This window comes from Lipotes vexillifer, unplaced genomic scaffold (genome assembly GCF_000442215.2).
Source record: "Lipotes vexillifer unplaced genomic scaffold, Lipotes_vexillifer_v1.1 scaffold178, whole genome shotgun sequence".
Lineage (NCBI taxonomy): Eukaryota > Metazoa > Chordata > Mammalia > Artiodactyla > Lipotidae > Lipotes > Lipotes vexillifer.
This window is the reverse complement of record NW_006775603.1, coordinates 884,372-896,826: the sequence shown is the minus strand read 5'-3', so window position 1 is coordinate 896,826 and position 12,455 is coordinate 884,372. Positions and strand designations below refer to the sequence as shown.

At 39.7% G+C, this 12,455-nt stretch overlaps 1 protein-coding gene across 4 annotated transcripts in view; it reads left to right on the top strand.

Annotated features, from left to right (window-relative positions):
* Positions 1-5,203: 5,203 nt before the first annotated feature.
* The window catches only part of SNCA (synuclein alpha), a 136,731-nt gene continuing 129,479 nt past the window's right edge, over positions 5,204-12,455 (top strand). For 3 of the 4 annotated variants that reach the window (XM_007450015.1, XM_007450014.1, XM_007450013.1), the window contains exon 1: positions 6,581-6,713. In XM_007450015.1, coding sequence (XP_007450077.1) covers positions 6,593-6,713 — 121 coding nt within the window. In that variant the 5' untranslated portion in view covers positions 6,581-6,592. Of the gene's footprint in view, positions 5,246-6,567; positions 6,714-12,455 lie in introns of those variants that run through there. The other variant, XM_007450012.1, reaches the window with a different exon arrangement.

Below are 12,455 nucleotides of genomic sequence, written 5' to 3'. Positions count from 1 at the left end.
TCTATTTTATATATAGTAGTGTGTATATGTTAATCTTAAATTCCCAATTTATCCCTCCCTCTGCCTTTCCCCTTTGATAAGCATAAGTTCATTTTCTATGTCTGCGAGTCTATTTCTATTTCATGAATAAGTTGATTTGCATCATTGTTTTAGATTCCACATATAAGTGATATTATATGACATTTGTCTTTGACTTACTTAGTATGATACTCTCCAGGTCCATCCATGTTGCTGCAAATGGCATTGTTTCATTCATTTTTATGACTGAGTAGTATTCCATTGTATGTATATGTCGATGGACATTTGGGCTGTTTCCATGCCTTGGCTATTGTAAATATTGCTGCTATGAACATTGGGGTGTGTGTATCTTTTCAAATTAGTGTTTTTATCTTTTCTGGATATATGCCCAAAACTGGAATTGCTGGATTATATGGCAACTCTATTTTTAGGTTTTAAAGGAACCTCCATACTGTTTTCCATAGTGGCTGCACCAATTTACATTCCCACCAACAGGGTAGGAGGGTTCCCTTTTCTCCACACTCTCTCCAGTATTTATTATTTATACACTTTTTGATGATGGCCATTCTGACCAGTGTGAGATGGTACCTCATTGTGGTTCTGATTTGCATTTCTCTAATAATTAGTGATGTTGAGCATTTGTTCATGTGCCTGTTGGCCATCTATTTGAACTTTTGGATCCCCAAATAATTAAACATCTTTTCTATCTAGCTTTAAAGTCTTTAATCATAGAATCTTGCATGTCTTAATATTCTTAGCACCAAAAACTACAAGGATATTTAAAATGATGTCCAATTGAATTTTACATATTTCACATGGCACTTTCTTGTGGTTACAATTTATGGTCATTCGACATTATTGAGGATATACTACAGTATTAATAAATATGGTAAATACATTGTGCTGGAATAAATGTCCATTATTTTTTGCTGCATGTGGTATCGTAGAAACAACATGAAGTTGTCCATGGGGTCAAATTAAATAATCTTCTCTGAACCCTATATGTCCTCTTTATTGTTTTTCATATTTCTTTGGAGTAACCCTGTCTCAAGTGCAACCCCTTTCCAAAATCACACACAATGCCATCCCAACTGTATGCATTAGGCTTTCCCTTCTGTGCCCACCATGAAATGACAAGAGAATCCCACCAAGATCTCACTACTTCCTGTTTTCCTACATCTACTGAAGATGAGAGGAAGGTGCAGACAGAATAAGAAACAAGAGGCCCAAGAATCCACGTTACATTGAACAAGAGGCCCAAGAATCCACGTTACATTGCTCCTTGTGTTCACAACAAATATGGAATATTATTCAAAGACAGTAAAGATTGCATTTTCCTTACTTAAACACATTAAATCAATTCTTATCCTTCCTTTAGTATATGGTCACGGGAAGCTTCCTTATTTTTCATGTCATTCCACTTTGCAGCTCAAGCTTAGCACATGGCACACCTAAAAAATCAGTTGTTTTATGGGGAAGATAAAGAGAGCCTAGGTTAATCATGCATTTCATAGACTGTTAATCTTTAGCTAAATTACTCTATTAAACTCAGACAAAACAATCCTATTAAAAAGTAGCAAAATATTTAGATTTCATTTGTCAAAGAGAAAACCACACATGAGTGTAGTCATTAACAAAATATGCACATCAGTAATGCCTCCCAATAGGTTATCCTTCCATATTCCTTATGAGGTACAGGCCATTCAATGAGTTAATTTGGTTTTTTTGTAGTTTAAATTTTAAAGTTATATTCAAACGGTTACAAATTTTCTCAAGCCTATGTTGTCACCTAATGATGAAAAGAAAAAAAAATCTATTAACTTTCGGTTCCCTTCTTTGTCCTTGAGTAGTTCTGCCTCCTTAGGAATACTGAGCTAAGAGAATACAGGTAGAATATAAGAAATGTCACTATTAATATCACCAGTAATTAAAAGTTTATTGAATGCTTACTTGTTCAAGGCACTTTAAGGGATGAAAAGAGGAGTACGCAAGAGGGAAGAGATACGGGGACATATGTAAATGTATAACTGATTCACTTGGTTTTAAAGCAGAAACTAACACACCATTGTAAAGCAATTATACTCTAATAAAGATGTTAAAAAAATAATAATGCTAATGTGAAGAGTTTTGAAAGGTAAAAAAAAGGAGTAAAACATAGACTTAAAATTTTAAATGGCAAAGAATTATTTTATAATTTTTTCTTTTTTGTGGGTGGAGTCATCTTCCCCTATAATTACCAATATAGAAATGGCAACATTTCAAATATGAATGCAATGTTTTAGAACATAAATTCTGCTTGATTTCCATTGTCACCTCCAAATTCAAATGCTATTTCTAACAGAACTGGGTCCCACTTTTTACCTCCCACCCTATGCCGTGCCCAATCTGCAAGGTTCCAGAGATTACTGCCAGTTCAGGAGACAATTGTGCCTTTTGGAACAGTTCCTACTGGATTATCTCACTTTGCCACTTAAGAGCTTTGCAATTTCTGCATTTTACCAAAATTCTTGGAGCTTCAGATTCCCTGTCTACAAAAGATACATAATAAAACTTAACTTACCCACTTGTTATGATTAAATGATCATACATTAGTCCTTTGCCAAGCATAATGTACCATATAAAGGTGTGGAATCATACCTATAAGAAGCACAAAAATGTAACAACCACTTGAAAATAATTCTCTCATTGGTCTGCACAGGGCCTAAAATATCTATCACTTTACTCACCCCTTTGACTTCTCAAGGAGCTCCCTGTTAACCTATACATATGTCATACAATTGAATACTAAATATTCATCAAATATTTATATTAAATAACTAGTCGTGATGGGTCACAATGGAAAACATTATTGGCAGTAATAAAAAGGAACATTCGGAAGCAATAAAAAGAAACTTGATTCATGCAACAACATGAATGAACTTCACAGGTATTGTATTAGGCTGAGTGAAAGGAGCCAGAGACATACAAAAAAAAAATTGTTCATAATGTATGGTCTTTTATGAAATTCTAGAATATGTACAACTAAAAGGGGTGTGAGGGAACTTTCTGGGGGATGAAAATGTTTTATTCAAAATGGTGAGGATAACACTAATCCATATATTTTTCAAAACTGATTTAAAGTAACAGTATAAAGAGATGAGCATACCACTGCATGTAAATTTTACTTATATTTTATAAAAGACCATTGAAACATTATTGTGTTTATTTAAAAATAGTTCTTATATTTTATGGATGTATGCTTAATTGCGTACAGATGAAAAGATATATGCAATTTTGGGGATTTAGTAAAGAAAAATGGGGGAAGGGAGTAGTGGTAAAAATGGGGAGTGGATGAGAATATGGATGAATCGTGCATTGGAAAATAGTGGAAGTTGGGTGATATTCCACTGAGAGTTCTTTATTCTCTCTACTTTTGTATATGTTTGAACATTTCCCATAATAAAAAGTTGAAAAAAGAGGGATCATTTTGGTTCATCTCCCTTCACAAGAGAAAATTGAACAGAAGGACATAACTTGTTCAAGCTCTCAAAGCCAGAAAGCAATCCAACTCCCAAGTTTAACCCACTTTCTCTGATCCCAAGGAAACAAAATATGAGCGTTTTGGAAAGGCTACTTTTCAAATGGGCCCACCGATAGTGCAAGGAGTTGTTTAAGCAACAAATATACTTGCTTCCAGTCTCTTTTGGTTTCAAATGGCTGTTTTGTAGATTTAAATTCCTTTTTACTCCCGTTTCAGAATGTGAGTGCAAGGATAAGAGAAAGCTTTTTTTTTTTTCCTACAAAAAATAAACACAACACAAACCAAAAAACATACAGCAAAGACTTCTTTTCCCCTTCCAGTTCTAAAAGCATCCTCCCATTCCAGGCAAAGAAAGCAGAGGCAGATCTGTTAACGGGGAGGCGCTTGGGTCTCCATTCCGGTGTGATCCAGAACAGCTGTTTTCCCTCCAGCTCCCTCCAATTAAGCAATGCAAAAATTGTCTTGAAACCCGTGCGAGTGCCTGCCTGTGTGTCTGTGCGTGGGATGCGGTAGCGTGTCAGCACCGAGGACAACGGGAATCAGAAGTCGGAAAGGTGAGTGGTGTGTAGAATCTCCCTTTGCAGAAGGGGCGGAAGAAATTGGATCTGCTGGGTCAGGAGACTCAATCACGCTGGATTTGTCTCTTCCAGCCAGGCCCTTGAATCTGGAAAGTAAATTCCACTCTGAGAACGAAAAGCCTTACAGCCGCTTGGTTTCGACGGCTGGGGAGACTATTCCTTCCTTGTTCCACTGACGGGAAAATCAGCGTCTGGCAGCCGCTGGTTGGTGGAAAGGAAAATGGTGAGAGTGGGGGTGGGCAGAGGATTTGACGAGCCTCCTCCGGCCTCTTCAACCTGTAACTCTTCTTTACTCGTCTTCCCTCCACCCGCGAGACCATTTCGGGCTCATGAGAGGTTAAGAGCAAACGTACATCTGGAGGCTCTTTAAACAAAAGCATCGTTAACGTTGTGTCCTACGACCATTAATCAAATTTCAGCGATCCGAGGGAAACGTGCTCTTGGCAGTGCCGATGGGAGCACCATTCCTAAGCTGCCTGTCTCCTTCAGCAGCTCCCCGAGAGACTGGCTCTATCTTTGGTGGTCGATCGCCCAGACTTCCACTTCCCCAGGCCGCTTCTGACGTGGGGGGTCCCCGTGAGGAACCAGAGGGAAAGGCGGAAACGGGGAAGGGGGGGATGGGCAAGAGGGAGAGGCATCAGTCCAAGCCTAACCGCTCCGAATCTCCGCAAGAGCCCCCGTGACCCCGGACTTGAAGTGAGCCCCAGAACACCCCCACCTTCCCGTGTCCCAGGACCTGGCGGGCTGCCGGAGCTGGAGGGACAGCCTTCCTCCACCCCCATCCCCAGCCGAGAACAGGAGTGAAGAGCACGCGGCGGGGAAAGCGGCGAGCGCCGGGAGAGGGGCGGGGAGAGGAGCTGACAAATCAGCTGCGGGGGCGGTGAGCGGAGGAGGAAAGGACGAGGAAGAGGAGGAGACGGAAGGACCGGGAGGAGGAGCAGGAGAGCGGGCGAGCGAGCGCGCGCCGCCGCGCGGGGTGAGGTGTGTGCCGGCCTTCGAGCTGACCCGGGGACCGAGCCCCGCCTTGAGCATCCTTGGCGCTCTTTTCCCAGCCTTCCCTTGAGACCTTCTGTCTTCTTCTCTCGAATCCTCCCCGTGCGGGGGACGGGGAGTGGCAATTCGACGCCGGGTTCGCGGGTTGGCGTCCCACGCCCCCAGCCTCTCCCCGCACGGTTATGCTGACAGCCGCCTCCTCTGGGGACCATCCCTCTTCTGGTGCCACCTCCACCCTTCCTGTGCGCTCTTCATCCTCTCTCCTCCCACTTAAATAATATTTGGGAATTGTTTTACATTTTTTAAAAGTGCGGGTGGGGGAAGAATCCGAGTTCTGAGGAGTCGAGGGAATCAGGTAAGTACCTGTGGATCTAAACGGGCAGCTTGGGAAATCATGGAGAAAACCTGGTGGGAGAAAAGTCATTGCGAACGCCCGGGAGGCGGGGTTGGTGCTGCAGTGAGGACCCGCCGTAGTCGAGTCTCTCCCTGAGGTGGGTTCTTATCCCTAATGGTGAGCTTGCGGAAAGTAAATCCACCTGGCTTTCCTTCTGCTTCCGGTACTCCTCGCGTCTTGTCCTCAAAGGCTGAGAGGTCCGGATTCTCAGGGGTAAGCTGTTTCTTTGGGAAAGGCGAGGATGCTCGGTGGAGTATGAATATTCAACTTTTATTTTCCGCTATCCTTAAATCCCGCAGTCCGTTCTCTCTTGTTAAGTAAACAAGCTGTGTTTGGCAAATCATTAAACGGAAGAGCAAAGAGGGCAAGCCAGCAGGTGGTAAGGGGTTAACAGGTGCGGGCGCCGGGTGGCTGGCGGGATCAGCGCGCGGAGAACGCCCCCTCGGGGAGCTGGCGCGCATCCCGAGACTGCCCGCGGGTGTGAACGCGCGCCTGCCTGCGCAGGGTAGATGGCCGAGGGCAGGGTGCGTGGTGGGGTGGATTAGGGCGAGTGCGGGGGCGCTGGGGTTCAGCCACACCCAGAGTGAGTAGTTCCCTCCCTTGCCTTCCTCACGTTTGACCTGTTAGCCGCCTTCGGGGATTTAAGAGTGTCCCTGACCCCGTGCCCCCAGCTCCCTTTACTTTTCCTGTAACCTGTCTTCTAAACGCACTTCTAAGTTATACTGTTACCATTTGGACCCTGGGAAGTTAAAAGAGGGGTCCATCTTTTCATGTAATTCCACTTCGGAAAGGCTGTAAGAACAGCTGAGATGATTCATCCTAATCCATGTTGAGGCGGCTAGACTTTTACCAGCCAAGATGGATGGGAGATGCTAAATTTTTAATGCAAAAGCTAAAAAAAAAAAAAGAAGGCTGCTTTGTCCGATGGTGGAAATGGAGGTACACTTAAAAGAATCCCACACTTTTGGGGAGTCTACTGATCTTTCAGTGGTTTTTACCTTGGGTGGTTCTAATTTCGTTTTGTTTTACCCCAAAGTTCTCAAAGTGTATTTTGTATTCTCCAGTGCGGTGTAAAGGAATTCATTAGCCATGGATGTATTCATGAAAGGACTTTCAAAGGCCAAGGAGGGAGTCGTGGCCGCTGCTGAAAAAACCAAGCAGGGTGTAGCAGAAGCAGCGGAAAAGACAAAAGAGGGTGTTCTCTATGTAGGTAGGTAAGACCCAAGTGTCACTTCGTTATTTATTTATGACTGATGCGTTAGGATGACTGATGTTTTATTTTTTTAATTAATTAATTTATTTTTGCTGTGTTGGGTCTTCGTTTCTGTGCGAGGGCTTTCTCTAGTTGTGGCGAGCGGCGGCCACTCTTCATCGTGGTGCGTGGCCCTCTCACTATGGCGGCCTCTCTTGTTGCAGAGCACAGGCTCCAGACGCGCAGGCTCAGTAGTTGTGGCTTACGGGCCTAGTTGCTCTGCGGCATGTGGGATCCTCCCAGACCAGGGCTCGAACCTGTGTCCCCTGCATTAGCAGGCAGATTCTCAACCACTGCGCCACCAGGGAAGCCCTGACTGTTGTTTTAAATGCTGATGTTTCCCGCTTGATTCAGTTTTGCATCTTCACTTGTCAAAATGATAGACTGAATCAGAGGTATGTGTAGGTAGGTAAATGTGTGTGTGTTTGGGCTATAGTAAAAAGTGGGGCTATTTTATTTTTCCAGATCATTTAATTTTGCAATAATACTTAGGACTTGGTTTCTTTTTTAAAATGAATGTTTCTATGCATAAGTAACTATAGCTCTGAGGACAGTTTTTAAAACTCAGTCTTAAAAAATAATCGAGACTATTTTAAGAATCAGACTCATCCATGGGCTTTTGATTTCTTTTATCATCATGTATAATATACGCTAATTTCAGTGTATTCTAATTTAAAAATAAGACTTTGATATGACCTTGAGCTATGTAAAGACAGACCTTCTATGGCCCTAAAAAGGAAAGGACAAAAAAGTCTTTGGTGGAGTTACTTCTTGCTACCACTTGGTAAGCTGGGGACTAAGCTCAAGAAACTGCTTAAAGGCTGCTGATATCTCCGAGACATTTATATATTTCATTTATCAAGCGATACACACAATAAATGATGAGATTGATGCTTGTTATTTCTACTTGTTTATAAATTCCCACCTTGTAGTATTCTTACAGACCCTGACTCTCTTGAACTGTGTTAGGTTGGGTGTTATTTTACAAATTACCTCAAACTCTTTGGGGAAGAAGTAGGCACACACTCATGCATAGGGATAGACACATGCACACACATACACATACACTTACCCACTGCCCATTCTGCCTCTCCTCTTTCTCCTCTGAGCTCTTCCACATTCTCTGGTGGCAGTTGTAGCAACAGTAGCCAAAGGATGAGCAATAAAGTGGAGGATACGCATATTTAGAATACTCTGCCTGTGTCTGTGGGGTGAAAGAAAGCTACACCGTCTCTCTAACATCGATGGGCTGGAGAAAAGTTATACTTGGAATGATTTTTATGAATCCTTCTCATTTTTTTTCTCACTGTTCATAGACTCTTTTTATGTTGGCTTAATCTTACCACAAATCTCTAGTTAAATTACTCTTCCAAACATATTTTCATTGGATTAAAAGATGTTACAAGGGGGAAAAAAATTGATGAGTTAACTTCAAGTTTTTTTGTGAAGTGCGGATTATATCTTTTCAGATGGAATTTGGGATACTGAATCAGTGACATACAGATAATCAGTATCTTTATATTTGTCCTCAGTTTTCCAAGTTCTGCAAGTGCATGCTTGCAACTATTCTTTGATTTCAGTTACTTTATAACTTACTAACTTTAAAGATTTTTTTAGTATGATAATATCCACTTTATTAGTTTGTAAGGAGCCCAGAAAATACTGAATATTAAATTAATACATTGCAGTTTTCCAGGTAATAAGCAGGATTATCATCTGGAAAGCATTGTATTTGTTTTCATTGTCAACTATGAGTTTGGGCAAATAAAATTATTTTACTTTTTAGAGATTAATTCTGTTATTTGTTCTGAGATTATTATATGAAGTTTTAATTCGTTTATGTGACACGTGTTTTTTAAAAATCATCTTCAGTGTTTATTTTGGTATTTAAAACATGGTGCATTCTATAAACTATCAGTTATGTTTTAAAGTCAATTAAAAGTTGAATACAAATACAGGATTCAGGATGAAGAGTGACCATGTGAAGACATAGTAATATAGTTCAGGTGTTGGCAAGCTTTTTCTGTAAAGGGGTAGATAGTGAATATTTTAGGCTATGATATATGTTTCGTCTGCTCAACTTTTCTCTTACAGTGTGAAAGCAGCCATAGACAATAATTAGGGTGGCTATGTTCCAATAAAACGTTACTTAATAAAACAGTTGGGGCGCTTATTTGGCTCATAGGCTGTAGTTTGCTGACTCCTGATAAAGGAGAAAAAAATAGATTTGGCGTCAAACTTAAATTCCACTCCAGGCTACACCACTTATTACCTCTAGGATACTGGGAAGTAACAACATATCTGAGCATCACTTTCCTCATTTGTAAAAATATGATTTGGATAAATGCAACTACCTTGAAGAGTTTTTGTGAGAATGTCATAATAAAGCAGAACATATGAATAATAATACATACTTTAAAAAAATTAAAGACTTTATTTTTTATAGCAGTTTTTAAGTTAACAGAGAAATTGAGAAGAAGGTACAGAGGTTTCCCACATACCACCTCCCCACAACATTCATAGCCCCTCCCATTACCAACATCCTTCACTAGATGGTACATTTGTTACAGCTGATGGACCTACCCTGACACATCATAATCATCCGAAGTCCATAGTTTCCATTCGGGTTTGATCTTGCTATAGTATATTCTGTGAGTTTGGACAAATGTATCATGATATGTTTTCATCATTATAATATCTTATAGAATATTTTCAGTGTCCCCCAGCCCCAGGCAACCACTGATCTTTTTCTTTCCATAGTTTTACCTTTTCCAAAGTGTCATATCATTGGAATCATATGTAGTTTGTTCAGATTGGCTTCTTTCACTTAATAGTATGCATTTAAAGTTCTTCCATGTCTTTTAATGGCTCATTTCCTTTTAGTGCCAAATAATATTCTCTTGTGTCAGTGTATTACAGTTTGTCTATCCACCTTCTGAAGGACATCTGGTTGCTTCCAAGTTTTGGCAATTATGAATAAGTCTGCTGTGCAGGTTTTTGTGTGGACATAAGTTTTCAGCTCCTTTGGGTAGATACCAAGGATCACAGTTTCTGGGTCATATGGTAAAAATAAGTTAAGTTTTTAAAGAAACCATCAAACTGTCTTCTGCAGGGGCTACACCGTTTTGCATTCCCACCAGCAATTAATGACAGTTCCTGTTGCTCTACTTGCCCAGCAATATTTGATGTTGTCAGTGTTCTGGATTTTGGCCATGCTAATACATGTGTAGTGGCATCTCATTGTTATTTTAATTTGCATTTCCCTGATGACATAGGATGTGGAGCGTCTTTTCAAATGCTTCTCTGCCATCTGCACATCTTGTTTGATGAGGTGTCTGTTAAGATCTTTAGCCCATTTTTTAATCAGGTTATTTGCTTTCTTGTTGATTTTTAAGAGTTCTTTGTCTATTTTGGATAACAGTTCTTTTTCAGATATATCTTTCATGAATATTTTCCTGTCTTTAGATTGTTTTCTCATTCTCTTGACATTGTCTTTCACAGAAGTTTTTAATTTAAATGAGTTCCGGCTTATTAATGATTTATTTCATGAAGCGTGTCTTTGGTGTTATAGCTAAAATGTCATTGCCATACTCAAGGTTATGTAGATTTTTTCCTGTGTGATCTTCTAGGAGTTTTATAGTTTCACATTTTACATTTAAGGCTATGATATATACTGGGTTTTTTCTTTGTGAAGGGTGTAAAGTTGGTGTATAAAATTATTTTTTGCATGTAGATGTCCAGTTGTTCTAGCACCGTTTATTTAAAAGACTGTGTTTGCTCCATTTTATTGCCTTTTTTCCTTTGTCAAAACTCCATTGATTATATTTATGTCGGTGTATTTCTGGGCTCTCTTTTCTGCTCCCTTGATCTATTTGTTTATTCTTTTACCAATATCACATTGTCTTGATTACTGCAGCTTTATAGTAAGTCTTGAAGTTTGGTAGTGTCAGTCCTCTAATTTTGTTCTTCAGTACCATTTTGGCTATTTTTGGCCTTTTGCCTCTCCACACAAACTTTAGAATCGGTTTGTCAACATTCACAAAATAACTTGCTGGGATTTTGATTAAGATTACATTGAACTATAAATCAAGTTGGGAAGAGCTGACATCTTGATAATATTGTATCTTTTATCCATGAACATGGAATAACTAGTTCTCCATTTATATAGTTCTTTGATTTTGTTATCAGAGCGTTGTAGTTTTTCTCATATAGATCTTGTATATATTATGTTAAATTTATATGCAGGCGTATTGTTTTTGGTGCTAATGTTCAATGGTATTGTGTTTTTAATTTCAAATTCGACTTGTTCATTACTGGTAGATAGGAAGGTGACTGACTTTTTAACCTTGTATCCTGCAACTTCTCTGTAGTAACTTATTTGCTCTAGGAGATTTTTTTTGTTGATTCTTGACAGTTTTATTTCTTCTTTCCCAATCTGATACCTTATATTTCCTTGTTTTATTGCATTAGCTAGGGCTTCCTGTACGATGTTGAAAGAAGTGGTGAAAGGGGATATTCTTGCTTTGTTCTTGGTCTTAGTAGGAAAGCTTGTAGTGTCTCACCATGAAATATGATGTCAGCTGTAGATTTTTTGGTAGATATTCTTTATCAAGTTGAGAAAGTTCCCCACTATTTCTAGTTGACTGGAGGTTTTTTTTATCACAAATAAGTGTTGGATTTTCTCAAATGCTCTTTCTGCATCTATTAATGTGATCATGTCATTTGTCTTTTTGAGCCTGCTGATGTGATGAATTACTTAATTGACTTTCAAACGCTGAACCAGCCTTTCATACCTATGATACATCCCACTTGACTGTGGTATAAAATTCTTTTTATACGTCGTTGGGTTTGATTTGTTAATATTTCATTGATAATTTTTGTAAAGCACACTTTTATATATAGGAGCCATGGTTATTACTGTCAAATAAACTCTCTAACAGAATAATTACTTTGTCAATATATTTTCTTTCTATCATTTCATCCTTCATTACAAGAGCTATTATCAATAACTAGCTTGAAAGATTGGAAATGCCTAAGGAAATTTTTCTAATTTCACTTATGGCTGAAGAAGTTTGGCACACGTTTTTCCTAAGCCTCACGAGAAAAGTAACCTCATTCCTTTACAATATTATACTTTTGACAACTATCTTTTAACTAATTGAAGAATCACCATAAGAATCAGTGTTGGGGCTTCCCTGGTGGCACAGCGGTTGAGAGTCCACCTGCCGATGCCCCGGTCCGGGAAGATCCCACATGCCGCAGAGCAGCTGTGCCCGTGAGCCATGGCCGCTGAGCCCGCGCGTCCGGAGCCTGTGCTCCGCAACGGGAGAGGCCACAGCAGTGAGAGGCCCGCGTACTGCCAAAAAAAAAAAAAAAAAGAAGAAGAAGACTCTGTTATTTTTGTGATTTTTTTTCTCCTTTTGTGATATCTTTGTAAATAAATTTTCAATCAACCTACTTCAATTTAATAGACAAAAAATTTCTCAATCAAATAGCTTAGAAATTATAAATTGAGAGTCAAATTCAAAAGCAAAAAAATATTTTTATATAATATCAAGTATTGTAACAGTAAAGGCAAGGCAAATCTTCAAAACCCTTCCAATGACATTCTGCTCAGTAAGTCGCAGTTGTCAAGACTGTGGATTGATATCAAACTCCCAAGTCACAATATGCTTCACCTCCACCGTATTCAGATAGTCA